The following is a 15,485-nucleotide window of genomic DNA, read 5'->3' as shown; positions in this document are numbered from 1 at the left end:
TAGGCAGCAAAAGGAAAGGATTATTTCTGCTGAAACTACCTGATTCAAGTAGCAAGCATTTTGTCACCATAAATAATGTAGCTTTTCCCATCATTTAAAGACCAGTATTAGCAATGTTGGTGAGGTTTAAATGTTTCAAGCAATGACATGTTTAATTCTAGACATTTGCTTAACTTTTCTATTTTATTCACCTAATGTATATATTTTTTTAAATCCCACATAAATCGTACAACTTACTCCCTTGGCTTTGTGCTCACAAGAACTCTTAGAGGTTTTCTGCTGTTTAAGCATGATTTCAGGAAGCAATCCACTTCATTGAAAGGCCTCATAAAAACTAGGTCACCATTAATAGCAAAAATCTTTTTTCCAACTTCCATGCCAGCCATCTAAGAGAGAAATAACAAAAATAAAAAAAAATAATAATAAAGTCAACTTATATTTTAATAAGGGAACTATTTTCCCCCAGAATTAGAATCTAAAAAGGTCTATAACATTGATTTTGACATTTTAACATATCTACAATGCTTTTATACAACTTCAAAAAACAAAACTGTGGGAGAGACGACAGAGTTATTCTCTCTGACCTAGTTTTAAATTTCATCACCCGTCTTTACTGAAATTCTCCCCTCCCTCCTCCCTCCATGACTTAACATTGTACTCCTCTTATGACCTTTTCTTCTGCTGTATTTTATGGTTTTTTAAAAATATCATTTCATCCTTTTAACTACAGTCAAATCGCAGGTTAATTTCTTTTCCATGTATATCCAATTAACTCAGAGAGTTTCAACTTCAATATAGACATCAATGGCAACCAAATATGCATCATTAGCCTGAGAAAGCGTAAGTGTCTCCAGGGAGGAGAGAGAAATGTCCTAGACTCCAAGGAAGTGTGCTCTAACAAGCACAGACTACAAGACGCTGAAAAGACGACAAAGGAGACATTATCCCAATCTTCCTGGTGCAGCCACTGTGGAAAACAGCATGGAGGTTCCTCAAAAAATTAAAGATGGAGCTGCTGTTTGACCCTGTGATCCCACTTCTAGGAATATATCCTAAGATTCCCAAAACACCAATCAGAAAGAATATATGCAACCCTATGTTCATAGCAGCATTATTTACAATAGCTAAGATCTGGAAACCGCCCAAATGCCCATCAGTGGCTGAGCTGTAAAAATGGAGGATTTCTTACTCATTGCGATGGCATGGAGGGACCTGGAGAATATTATGCTCAGTGAAATAAGCCAGTCAGAGAAAGGCAAATATCACATGATCTCACTTATATGTGAAGTCTAATGAACATAATAAACTGACTGATGAACAAAACAGTCCCAGAGGCATGGCTGCATGGAACAGGCTGACATATCTCAGAGTGGGGGGCGGGAGACGGGAAGAGGTTAACCAAAGAACTTATACACATATAGGCATAACCAATGGAAACAGAAAATAGTGTGGTGAAAGCCTGGGGTGGGGCAGGGGCTGCGAGGAGGGGGGCTAACGGGAAATTAGGGGACATCTGTAATACTGCCAACAATCAGATAGATGATAGATAGATGATAGATAGATGATGATAGATAGATAGATGATAGATAGATAGATAGATAGATAGATAGATAGATAGATAGATAGATAGATAGATGATAGATAGATGATAGATAGATAGATGATAGATAGATGATAGATAGATGATAGATAGATAGATAGATAGATGATAGATAGATGATAGATGATGATAGATGATAGATAGATGATAGATAGATGATGATAGATAGATGATAGATAGATGATAGATAGATAGATGATAGATAGATAGATGATAGATAGATAGATAGATAGATAGATAGATAGATAGATAGATGATAGATAGATGATGATAGATAGATAGATAGATAGATAGATAGATAGATAGATAGATAGATGATAGATAGATAGATGATAGATAGATAGATGATAGATTAGATAGATAGATGATAGATGATAGATAGATGATAGATGATAGATAGATAGATAGATAGATGATAGATAGATGATAGATAGATGATAGATAGATGATAGATAGATAGATAGATAGATAGATAGATAGATAGATAGATAGATGATAGATGATAGATAGATAGATAGATGATAGATAGATAGATAGATAGATAGATAGATAGATAGATAGATAGATAGATAGATAGATAGATAGATAGATAGATAGAGATAGATGATAGATAGACATTATCTCTCCATGCCAACCAGGTCACTCGTCTTAACCAAACCTACTGCCTATAAACTATATGCTCTTTTAGTTACCAGATAAGTGATGAAAACCTGGGAGAAGGTGTTTTATCAGAGGCATAGTCAGATGAAGCTGTGCTCTAGGAACATCCTCTAAAAATGTCTGGGAGAAACATTTAATTCTCACAGAAAATTACTAAAAATAGTCATCTGATGACCAGGCCCACTAACAGAGTATGAGTTGACCAGAATTATTTTGTTTGACATTAATGTGCTACACATGAAGCTTTGTCTTGCACAAGAGACTTTGGGCATTAGCAGGTGAGAGGATGGGTGACAGTTTACTACTAACTAAACAGATTCAAAGTTAAAAGCCATGTTTCATTTATTATCACATTCTTTATTAAAGATTGAAATATTGAAAAGTTTGCTGGGGGAATAAGCATCTTACAAGTCAGGAAGCAAGGTGAGAAAACTTTAACTCTGATAAACTTGGTTTATAACACTGGAAAGTAGGTTCCATGAGGACAGGAAATTTTGTCTGTTTTGTTCATTGCTGTATTCCCATAGCCTAGAACCCCACCTAGCATAAAATAGGTACCAAATAAATAAATCCAAAAGAATGAATGAAATGACCAGATGTCTTGGTTTAAAAGGCTGGTGAGGTGAGAGAACATCAATCAGAATTAAAATGAAAAAAATAAATCAAAGATTGTGCTTTACTGATGGAAGTTGTATTTATATGACAATCAAAAGCGAAAGGAAAATATAAGACAGAGCCTTTGAATTAATGGAAGAACCCTCTCTCTTGAGTAACAGTCCCAACCTACACAATTTCCACAGGGTTCCAGGCTAGAATCAGTGAACAGGGAAATCCTAAGGGCATTTGGCCTCCCAGGAGGTCAAGAAGTTGACAGCTGTAGATATCTCCAATCCCACCCCAAAACTACACCTGAGTACCCAGACATGACCCCTCTCACAGATCTCAAGAGTATTTGTTAGAACCTCAGAATCAAATTACTCAGAAACATTATTTTCAATAAGGTTACTAAAAGGCTAATTTCAATTAGTTTAGAAATTTTGGATTTATATATCATGGGCAACAAATTTAAATAAAAATGCTAATTTACATTACCTCAGCATTAGACCCCTTTTCTACCAACTTAATTATTGGAACTTTATTTTTGTCTTCTAACCCAAAACCATAGCTTCCTTCATTGGATTTAATCTGAAATGCAAAATATTAACATTATTAGTAAGGCAAGTAGGAAAAAAGTTTGTAAATCCAACAGAATGAAATAATATATATCACCAAACATGTTTATGTAACCTCCTGCTAATATCTAACCGAGGAGAAAATGTATATAACATATTAATAAACTTACCAATAATGATTTAGCTATAACATTTTCCACAACTTTTAAATCATGTTTCATAAGTCGATGTTTCATATTGGATCCTTCCATTTCCTCATCCGCAAAAAAACGGAAAAGTAGAGGTTCATCTTTGAATTCACTTTTTTCAAGGACTAAGGAATCAGAGATTCAAATTGTTTCAATTAATCCAAAAATCAAACTCTTTGTCCAAACTGAAAGACATTCATTAAAGTAATACTTGTGCCATGGCCTCAATTTTATACGCCTAGAACAAGTTACATTCACTAATATCCATAAGATATTTTTCTATTTCTTTCTATAATTTCAAGCCAATATTTCCTTTAAGCTACTGTTACCTAAAGGATTTTGACTATTTTAATACAAGGTATACTTTTTTCAGTGTTAGTTTTGTAGTTAACCAAGTCTTTAACTTTCCAGATTAAAGCCTAAATTTAAATAAAAGATCATATTGAGTAAAAATGTATACAATCCAAAATATAGAAAACTACCATGTTTTGAATTTGTAGTAAACATTTTAAGTATGTTTTTAATATTGTGCACAATTATGGGAAAATTCAAATGGATTAAGTGTTGTCTTTGTGTATCTGAGCAATTCCCATTGTGCTCACTTTGTTCTAACACTTGAAACCAGAAATATGTCTTCTGGGTGAAATGTGATTTTAGTTTCCATTAATTCTTAGTTCATTTGTTTCAAAGCATTATTCTCAAATAACCTTATTTTTGCAAAGGTCAGTTCTTTCCCTTTCATATGAACATTAATAATTTCCCCCAAATCCCTAAGATTGCTCACATATCCTAATGATACAAGGCTTATATTTTATAAGCCTTTTAAAAATAAGGCTAAATACCAATAGAAAGAATTTGTATTCTGCAAGATCTTGACAGCAGTGAAAATGTGTTAAAAGATAAATCTTTTCTATTTCCATTAATCTTTCCTTAGTACCTTGAAGAGTACTTTGTTGGGACAGGTTGATTCATTAAGCCAAGGAGCTAGAGGGGGGGAGGCAGTGGTCCCACAGCACAGTAGAAATTTGGGGCTTTATGTTGAGACATGGACAATGGCAAGGCCCAGATAGTCTTGCTGGTTCACCTCTGAATGACTTCACTGGAAAACTGACATATTCCCAGTATCCTAACAAAAACAAAACAGTGAACTATATAAGCTTCCAGAATAAAAATTCTTACCATGGTGCATAAATCCATTGTCACAGAGTCCAACCCCAAATATCATGGCCTCTTCTCTGGTGCGGCAATCCCCCTGTTAACCGTAAAAGCAGTGGACAGGTTAATAGGCAACCGAAGGCTTGCATCTTTACTACATTTGATATTCCCAGCACTAAACGGGCAAAGCCATTTATATATTATGGTATTCATTGCTTGCATAAGCCTACAATATGTCTAATTGCTATAAATCATTCACTTGATAAAGAAAACATCTTCTTTTGATATTAAATGAAAAACAAAGATTTAATATTTCTTGAGAAAAACTATACTTTATTAAATATGAAAACATATAAGTAGCTAAAATTTATGGCTACCAAAAATGACTCCTTTGTCTTACTCCTTCAATCTCGTATCCTAATTATACATCAAGGAAATATCCTATATATTGAAATCACTTTAAAATAAAGCTAAGTAAATCATTATGCATGATCTCAGCTATCACTTCCCTTCCAAAAAATGGTCTTGCTCTTTAAACACCCCTAAAGAAACTTACTAGTGTAGGGTGACTGGTAAAACTATTAGAGTAAAAGTTTTGGCTGAACCAGCAAATGCAAGCTTCTCTTTCATTATATTCCCAAAAAAGTAATCAGAGCATATAAACCCGTAGAGAAAGCCCAGTGCAACCTCTTGTCACGGGATCTACTTTATTCATATAAGTATAGACCCATATGTATGAAAATGTAAGTGTATATGTATGTGTATGTGTATGTGTGTATATAACCTTAGAGTTGTATGTTTTACAATTTAAGAAGTGCTTTCCACATAGTATCTCATTTTTCCTAGTCCTTTTAGCACTTAGGTAGTCTCCCTAATCTATCTTCTCTCTGTCAATGCCATTTCTGTGTGAACACTCTAATCTAGTATTTCTTCATCTCACTTCTAAATTATCACAATTTTTGGTACTTTCTCCAACATACGCTATTACAGAATTAAACTTTATTACACAGAAATTTCATGTTCCAAAACTTTAAACAACAAATTTTGTACTTTCCTACTTAAAATGTATGGAGATGGTTATTAAAGCTCATAGTATTCAAGCACAATTATTATCCAACAGAGAAAAAAGTCGAGGAAGATTAGAATAACTTGTTAAGACTAATAAACAGATACTTTAAAACAGTAAAAAAACATGCAAAAAATTTTAGTCTATGTCCATTGATTGCTTCTTTTCAGTGATATTCAAATTATGTTTTTTTGGTTTTTTTACTAAGTATCTCATCTGATCATTTAAAAATAAGAACATCTTCTTGAAAGACAATGTAGCACAAAAATTAAGCTAAAGACTCTGAAGTCAAATAGATTATCTTGGTTCAAATTCTAACTCTGCTTCACATTAGTTGTATGAATCAATCAAGTTATTTCATTGTGTATCTGTGGGTGGGGATTAAAAAAAAAAAGTACCTAAATTACGTGCTTAAATTTACATCAACAGTGACCATAACTCAGCAACTCCTATTTGTCTATTTACCTGTGCAATTAACCAGTCTATCAGTTTGTTGGCCATGACTACAGATTTATAGGTCCTTAAATGGTAATCTTTATCTCTATAAAGAAAAAAAGAAACCAAAAACATTAAGGAAGGAGATCAGTGAGCACAGGGAAACATTTCATTTGATATGTGCAACAGGAACATTTACTCAATGTAATCTGAATCGATTGCCCATATTATGTGAAAATAAGAGAGGTTTATATGGTCTGTACAATACCTGAAAACTCCTTCATCAGCTCATACCAATAGAAGAAACCCACAATGATAACAAAATAGGACATTTCTTTTATATCTAAATAGATTATTACTTTACATTACCTGGTAATAACTTACCTAGAAATATAATATCTCATTAATAAAAGAATAATAAAATTTTCCCCTTTAAATCAAGATAGATTCTACAAAACATCTCAAAATATGGAGAAGAAAGCAATCCATTTAATTCCCTCTCCTGACTTCTCGGGGAAGACTGGACTTGCTCTGAAGGAGTGCTCATTTGGCTCAGCTGTACTAGAAGACCGCCGGTCTATCCTATGGTAAATACACTGATAACCGGGTCATTCATTTTGTCACAATGACACCACATCCCCAGGGAATCAAGGTAGTCAAGTATCTCCACATCAGACTCCTTTCAGTACACTTCCTAGATCTGAGAAATTAGTCTAAGTTTAGTTGGATACAACAAGGTGCTAATGATCAGAACAAGGCCCCAAAGACAAAAATCAACAATTCATTAAGTTTGTAGACCTGGATCAAAAGGGAATGAGAGCCTTAGCCAGGTAGCTCAGTTGGTTGAGTGTCATCTTGATGCACCAAGGTTGTGAGTTCAAACCCGAGTTGGAGCACAGGCAAGAGTCAACCAAAGAATGCATAAGTAAGTGGAACAACAGGTTGATGTTTCTCTTTCTCTCTCTCTCTCAAATCAATAAATTTTTAAAAAATTTAAAAAGGGAATGAGAAAGTGACAGTCTTTCCAAAACGACAAAAAAATCCAAATTGTAAACAACTTGAAGTGATAAACTAAATTCAGTTTTCTAGCCTCTGTCAGAGATTTACAATTAATATTTACATCATTTTACCCACTCTCATAAAGAGTTCCCTGAAACAGGGTTGAAATTTCTGAGATTTCAATAGTAAATGCACTAGGTTAGCCAGTCATCGACGCCAGATTTTCAAAATCTTAACGCTATCTCCTTGTTGATACCTCATAATCCATTTCTTCTTGGTCCCCAGAAGCATTATGAGAAAGAAGAAGGTTGAATACCATGTGTTCTTCACCCAAGTAATTTTTCTTTTCATAAGCTGAGTTCACACATATTAAAAGCATGACTATCATACATTCCATCTGTTTTATGGGACTTTTTTCCCATAAAATTTCCCTTGACAACGCATAAACAATTGTCACTTCTAGCCAAAGAACAATTCCTTCTTATCAGCTCTCACTGACTGTAACTTTCTCGATAAGGAGTTCCATATGCCTAAAATATATTTTCAGAACACATTTTCTCACATATAAACTCTACATTTACACAGGTGACATGAAAAATTTATCCATTACTGTTTTTTATTAGTTTAGCAGTAAAATAAAAATAAGCACCCACTTGCTATCGAGTTAAGCAAACATCTTTTAGTATTAAATTATCCAAAGTATTTGCAGGTAATCTTTGCCAGAGAATCAACAAATATTGGTTCTTTTCCCCTTTTTTTACGCTGTGAAGCCTTCCTGTGCAAGTGGATGGGGCACTTTCAGGAGTGATGGGTAAGATCCTGCCTTCTCCCCCAGAACCTGCAGTGTGTTCTCTATGAAGCGTTAACGGGCATTCCAATACACTTAACTTCTGAAATGTTTTTATTTTTAATTAAGCTCTGCATCTCCTTGGAATTGGAAACCACAATAAAAACTAGAAACAGTCGCCCAGCCGGGCGTGGCTCAGAGGTTAAGCGTCGACCTAGGATCCAGGAGATCAGGGTTCGATTCCCGGTCAGGGCACATGCCCGGGTTGCGGGCTGCAGCCGATCAATGACTCTCTCATCATTGATGTTTCTATCTCTGTCTCCCTCTCCTTTCCTCTCTCTGAAGTCAATAAAGATATATTATAAAAAAAATAAAATAAAATAGCAACAGTGTACATCAAACATGTGGATTCTATAGCCACAACTGAAAAGCCTCTATATTCATTCTGGAAATAGTACATCCATATTTTTGTGTGAAAAATATGTTTAAGTCAATAAACTCTGTATGATATCTGGCCATTTGAAATTAGCTTAACATTACATTACACTCTATCAGTTAGTGTATATTACATATATAGTATATTACATATATAGTGTATATCAGTGCACTTTACAAAGCACAATAATACTGCTGGATGGTCTCCTCTATGTTTAACCATAACACAAAACTCAAAGTTTTCTGTTGTCTTTCTAAAGAGATAAACTGAAAATTAATCCTGATTCCTCTTAAAAAATAAAAGGCATTATTGCTCTCTTTTTAAAAATAATAAAAAGCATATCTCTTCAGAAGGAAAAACACCGTGAAGAATAAAATTATTAAATTGTATTTATTAACTCTAAAGTGATTCTTCATTTTCAAGTATAAAATCTTTTCTTTGAATTAAAGACCATTAGAAAGAAATACTGTAAAATAAAATACACATCTAAGATCAGATTACACAATTTAATGTAAAAATTAATAGACAAGTAATCATAATGGTAAATATTTATAGTAAACCATACCTCCAAATCTCCCAGTCTACTATTATTTATTAAATATTAACTAAATATGGATCGTTTCATTATCAAGTTTATAATTTACTGTGAATTAATGGCAAGTAATTTTAGAAGTCAGAATAAAGAGTGGCAGAAACTATATATTTAGAGCCACAGAAAATTTAGGAATATTTTTAAGATAAATTATTACTTAAAATAATTTTTAAAAGTAAAATTTTCACTTTTGGAAAAAAAATAATAAACCAACAATTTCTAGCCAGATAATGTTTACTTAATATGCAATACAAATATTTCCAGATATATAAGTTGCCCAGAAATTAGAAACCAGACTCACCTTATCACTGGAGTAAATAAACTATGAAGACGGCAATATAATCTTACACCCTATTGTAAAATAAAGATATGTCAAAAGCAAGTAAGATCACTAAAAGGATATACAAATGACATTCTGAAATAAATGTATTTATCCACCACTGACATTCTGGAATCATTACACAATCTCAATCAATATAAAAGTTATTCAAATATTACATTCCAATATAATGCATATGTTGTAACTCATAAAAATAATGTAACTTAAATAATTAAAATAGGATTAAATTGTGCCATGAATTTGTCATACACGTATGATATATACATATACAAAGGGTTTTTCAAATTATTTTTCTTAAAATAGAAAATAAAAAAGATAGAATGTAAACAGAAAATAAATCTGCCTGGCCAGTGTGGCTCAGTAGGTTGACCATTTTCCCATGCACCAAGAGGTCACCGGTTCAGTTCCCGGTCAGGGAACATGCTGGAGTTGCAGGCTCGATCCCCAGTGGGGATTAATGCAGAAAACAGCCAATCCATGTTTCTCTCTCATCAATGTTTCCCTCTCCTTCTCTCTCCCCTTTCTTTCTCTCCCCCTTCCTTTCTCTCTAAAATCAATTAAAACATTAAAATAAACAGAAAATAGATCTATCATCAGCAATATATCATACTACTGGTTCATTGCATGGTAATATAAATTTTGTCAAGTGTACAAAAAATGTTACATTAATTTTATATATTTGTAGTTTTCATTTATTCACATATCATGACCACTTATTGCTACGTGTGAAATAGCTTTCAATGATAAAAAACTTCTGAATGATGCAGCTGCATTATTTCCATTTAGAACTAGATAAGAGAATAATGATTTAACATTAGAATTCTTACACTAGCAAGACAAAATTGAGAGGTTTGCTTATGTATGTCATTTAAAAAATTTCTGTACCAGAAGAATATTTTAAATCTCTCAACAGCATTTTATCTTGTTAAAATATCACATGAATTCTGCTATCGACAAAAGGTTATAGAAGCTGTTACCTTTGAAATCACATCCTGCATCTCATTTCTTGGATAAAATGTTCCGTCATCATAGCGAAATCTATATAACATCTGTTCTGGTTTGAATTGATGTTTATCAGTAACTAAGAACATAAAAACAATGTATTAAAATACTGCCAACCTAAAAAAGTGGCAGCTAAAAACAAGTACATTTGTGAAACTCATATTCCCAAATACTGAACATTAGTTTTACCAAAAGCTTTTATTTTCCTAACACAGTAATGCAAATCCAGTATTTAGACAGTAAGATTCATGATAAGATTTGGTTATACAGTACATTTACCATTTCCATACAATGACTTAAGAACTAAATTGAGGTTATTAACATTGATCTAGCATATTATATGCATTTGTGTGTAGTGTGTTTATATATTTATATAAATATACAAGTGTGTGTTTTCTATTTCTTTACAATGCCACAAAGTCGAGCAAAAAGTACCCTTCACTATTCCAATTAGTGAGTTATGGTTTGAGTTTTAGCTCTAGAAGTGAATTTTAACATTTATCTGTTTTATCCCACAGTGATAAAGCCAAGACCACACATACACCAGTCTTGACCATTTACCCTGTATTTAGATCTCCAGAGCAGATTGCATAATTTCGCTATGCAAATGATTCCAACATTTTAAGTTTTCTTACACTGAGAAATGTAAAAATGAGGAAATTAGAAATTTTCTTTCATGTCACTCAATTTTTTATTTTTCTCAGTGGAAAATGACAGTGGTCACTCTTCACTCGCATCCTTATGATAAGATTTTCATAATAAAGACTCCTCTTAAACTTCCTCTCAAATATTCTTTTTTCCAGAAGTTATTTTACAGACTGTTAAGTTTTTTTAAAATGACTGTTCTAGAAAGCAAAAACTTAAAATTGAAGTTCAGAGTTTACATGTAAATGTTTTCTTTACAGGGAATGCAAATTTGCAGAAGAGATCATTTACTGCAATGGCCTCTATTTTCATGATTAGGTTGAAGACTCTGACCTTTACTTTTTGCTAACAATGTTGAAGGGGGAGGAAAAGCTGTTAGAATTAAATCACATGAACTACATTTGGTGAATCCAGAAACAAAATGCCAAAAGGCTTGTAAACACACACACACACACACACACACACACACACACACACACACACACACGAAGTTTCGGCTATTTTATCCCAAACTCTCCAAACCATGTGCATGGCTTGTAGCCGTAAAATTGAGACAGGATTGCTGACCCCGCCCCCCAATAAAAGATAAACAACACAGGCTTTTGACATCCTTTTTTCCAAATTAAACCCCAAAATAAAAAAGCATGTGTGGAAAAAAAAATTCGAGAGAAATATTTTAACTCCTATGGCGTCTTTCAAGACCAGTTATTGAGTTCTCTTATGCAATCTACCTACTCCCACTTCTATCACTTAAGATTCACTGAAATAAATTGTCTTGATATTCCAAAATTCAAGAAAATGTTGGGCCCAAATGCCTCTTGCCACAATAAAGCAAGTGGTGGTTTAACCTATTCAAAATGGAGTGCTAGCCCATTAGGCAAACTCCTGTGACTTCGAGAATTAATCTTGGGTTAATCTGCAACTCTTAGCTGTTGCCCTGGAAAAACAGTAAATAGTTCTGCATTCAAGCCTACTCCCTCAACTTCTTGAACATGGAAAAAGGGTTTATTAACCGACTGAGTTCAGGTCATCTTGTGAGAAAGGCTGCTTATTGCCATCTTTTCAACAACCATGTGATGTTACCAGGGTGCACTGGTAAATATTGAACAACTGACTTTCTAGGTGGGAGGGAAGAAGGGGCTCTTATTTGTAGCATTCGCCAGATTTCCGTGGTATAAATACTCCTGAAATGGCCAAATGCAAGGTACTAAAACAAAGTCACTGAACACAGAGTTAGACATGTGTTGACACATTATTATCTAGTATTTCCACCACCACACAGAAATAATAGATATAAGTAACACAAAGAGCATGGTGAACAGTAAAACAATTTGGAAGAGATGAGTTCTAAGAATATATTACCTTTGTTTACAATTTATGTAGTTATATGTTTATATAATATATGTAAAATAATTAGGAAGTGATGCATTTTAAGAATGTATTACCTTTGTTTATAATTTATGTATTTATATGTTTCTATAACCTCTATTTTAATAATAGATATGGTTAACAACCACCTTGCAATTTTAAAAAAAAATTAATTACCCACTCTCTTGAGCTCATACAAACCAACTTCAGCACACCCGTGGATAGAAGGAATGAGGTCTCTGAATTCTCATATTAGCATTTACAATGTAAATAGTAGTGCCAGGCAAGAAGAATATCATCAGCATATCACAGAAAAAGCACATGCGCTTCTACCCCTGAATTCCTGGTATAGCAGGGCTCTGCCTCAGGTGAAGTTCTCAAATGACAGCAACAACAGTCTACTTTCTACCTCTGTTTGTTGCTTTCCTTAAAACAGACGGTTCATTCAACTTTATTTTAGGAATTCTAGTTTCACTAAAATGCAACTGGAACCACATACTAATGAAACTAGCACCTGTGGCTCATATTTCTTCATTCTAATAAAATTATTAATGTGAAATTGCATAATATGTTCGCACCCCCAGTTTGGGGGAATCTGTTAGTTTCAAACACTTAAAAATATATATTATTTCCAGTGACAAAAATCCTGTATGTCAAATCTGACATTACAACTGATCAAATCCCACAAACAGTAACAGCATAGGCCACTAAAATCAAACTGTGGTGAACAGAACAGTATTAATAGAGAGTAAAAGAGTTATTCCACTTATAAATACCACTGTTCAAAAAGATTTAAATTCTCACAAGTTAAATAATCAAAAGGTTCTTGCATTTGAGATTTCAAAATAAATTTTGATCCAGAATTTATCTCCTATTTCTTTTTCAAAATTGTATTGTTGGAGAAATGTGGTGTCTGAAATAGAGGAGATAAATTGATTAGGACTAAATTCTCCCATTCTGATATTCCTTCCAAACAAAAAATCTTCTGTTGTTGATTTCTTTGTTTTCTTTTCAGAGGAAGGGAAAGGAATTCCAGAGGATGCCTATCTGGATAGATGGCTGTACATGACCAGCAGCACCAGTGTGTGTGTGTGTGGGGGGGGGGGATTGGGAGGACCTAGTTTGCTCGCATCCCATTATAAGTCAGAAAGGAAATAAACATCAAAATACACAGCCAAATGTCCACATTTATCCCTAATTCCAGGTCCTTTCCTCCTCTGCCACGTTTTGCATTAGACTTTCTTCAGGCTTTTGTTCTTAGTCTCACTATCATTGCTTTCTTGTTTTTTGTTTGTTTGTTGTTTCGTATTGATGTTCTGAGCAATCTGATAACTCTGTCGAAATGATTCCCAAATCCATCTCTCTCTCTCTCCACCCCGAGCTTTACGCACATTTTCAACCTTGGCTGTGCCCTTCCCCATGGCTGTCTCATATCCAACCCACAGCAGATCTTTATTTTCTCCCCAACCTGTTCCTCCTCCTCATGAGCTTTTCCTGTCACCCAAAGAGAAAGCTCAGAATAATCTGATGTTGCTCTTCACTCTTCATCTCCCTCATCCAGCTATCAAATAGGCTGTTTCAGCTTCACCGGAATCTCTGCATGGGCCCTTCTCCTCGTGCCCACTGACACACCCTGGCAACGCCCTGGGCCACTCACTCCTGGGATGGGATGGGCCCCAATGCAAAGGGCTCCCTGAAATCTCTACTGTCTACTCTAGGCTCCACACTGCTGCATCTGTTAGCTCTAAACCAAGTCTGCTCACTCCTTTGCTTAAAAGTGTCCACCAGCTTCTCATATTCAGAATCAGCCAGAGACAGTACAGCCAGGGAGGTGAGATCTGGGTCTGGTGTTCACCTGCCTTTCTCACCCCACCCCCTCCCCTAGTATATGCATCATGGAAGTATACTGTCTTGCCACACGAGACAGGGCTAGTTCCCCAAGACGCGGCCATGAACTTCCCCACTCCCATGCCCGAGCGCCATATAATATTCCTTGGGGTGGAATGTCCTTCTGCCCTGTCCCTGGACAAGTTCTATTCATTCTACAATGCCCAACATTAACCCCAGCTCCCTCGTGAAGCATTCCTAAAGACTCTAGTTAGAACTCGCCATCCCTTCCTTTGAGATCCCACAACACACACATTTGTATTTCTGATTCTTGCCTGTGTTGTAGTTCATTTTAAAGTTAGCAAATACATCACCATAAACCTTCACTCCCTGAAACATGGTTCTGTACATATCAGCCATTCAAAAATGTTGAAAAAAACATAAGCATCCTATAACGTGGAGAATTATTATAAACTAAACTAATCAATGGAACTAAGATACAGGCAATCTACGGATGAATAGAATAAATAAGCAGTTAATAAAATAATTACCATGGTGTATAATTCCATTTTCTAATAAAGCTTGTCCCAAATGAACACCTTCTTCAGGCCTGTGAATCTCTCCGATTTCCAACAGCCATGACACAAATTCACTGCAGCAGAAACCCAATGAAAAGGTTAAACAGTTAATTTTCCCCCCAGGAAGTCTATCTGTGCCATGTATCCATCAAGCAGCTATGAAAGGAGTCTCAAAACAGAAGGGACTATTTTCAGTGTATTGCAACATACACTTTTCATATACACAAAGCCTGCAGTTATTTAAATTGGACTCCTCTAGAAAACCCATGTCCATACATTCAGATTTACCTAAACCATACTTAATAACTATTTAACTTGTGGAGACTTTTAAAAACATAAAGGGAAAATCTTACAGCAGCTTCAATTATAAGGTTACTATCCACATAAAGGACTAAAGAGTATACAACAGATATTAAAGATAACTAAAGGACAGAACTTCCTGATCCCTAGTTCCTGAATCTTTATAAAATATAAGTATGTGTTTGAGGATCAGATATAATGTATAGGAAGAATCCAACCCAAAGCCTGGACTACCTATATGTACCTGAGGCACTGCCCTTCCCTGTGGCCCTGCCTGTTTAACCCAGCAGGGATTCCCCACGCACAGTTGTCTGCAAAAACCCAAGGACACATAC

The 15,485-nt window shown here is 34.6% G+C and overlaps 1 protein-coding gene across 3 annotated transcripts in view; it reads right to left on the bottom strand.

The window, feature by feature from the left end:
• PREX2 (phosphatidylinositol-3,4,5-trisphosphate dependent Rac exchange factor 2) overlaps positions 1–15,485 on the bottom strand; it is a 183,695-nt gene that overhangs the window by 88,509 nt on the left and 79,701 nt on the right. For all 3 annotated transcript variants that reach the window (XR_013997400.1, XM_081116258.1, XM_081116259.1), the window contains exons 11-18: positions 14,824–14,924; positions 10,408–10,511; positions 9,392–9,441; positions 6,307–6,382; positions 4,800–4,872; positions 3,603–3,745; positions 3,353–3,445; positions 238–386 (exon numbers count right to left, since the gene is read on the bottom strand). Coding sequence is in view for 2 of the 3 variants with exons in the window: in XM_081116258.1 (XP_080972384.1) it covers positions 238–386; positions 3,353–3,445; positions 3,603–3,745; positions 4,800–4,872; positions 6,307–6,382; positions 9,392–9,441; positions 10,408–10,511; positions 14,824–14,924 (789 nt within the window). In the remaining variant the exon portion in view is untranslated. The remainder of the gene's footprint in view (positions 1–237; positions 387–3,352; positions 3,446–3,602; positions 3,746–4,799; positions 4,873–6,306; positions 6,383–9,391; positions 9,442–10,407; positions 10,512–14,823; positions 14,925–15,485) is intronic.

Source organism: Miniopterus schreibersii (genome assembly GCF_964146895.1).
Source record: "Miniopterus schreibersii genome assembly, chromosome: 17".
Classification (NCBI taxonomy): domain Eukaryota; kingdom Metazoa; phylum Chordata; class Mammalia; order Chiroptera; family Miniopteridae; genus Miniopterus; species Miniopterus schreibersii.
The sequence above is the reverse complement of the archived record's forward strand: the minus strand, read 5'-3'. Positions and strand labels throughout refer to the sequence as shown.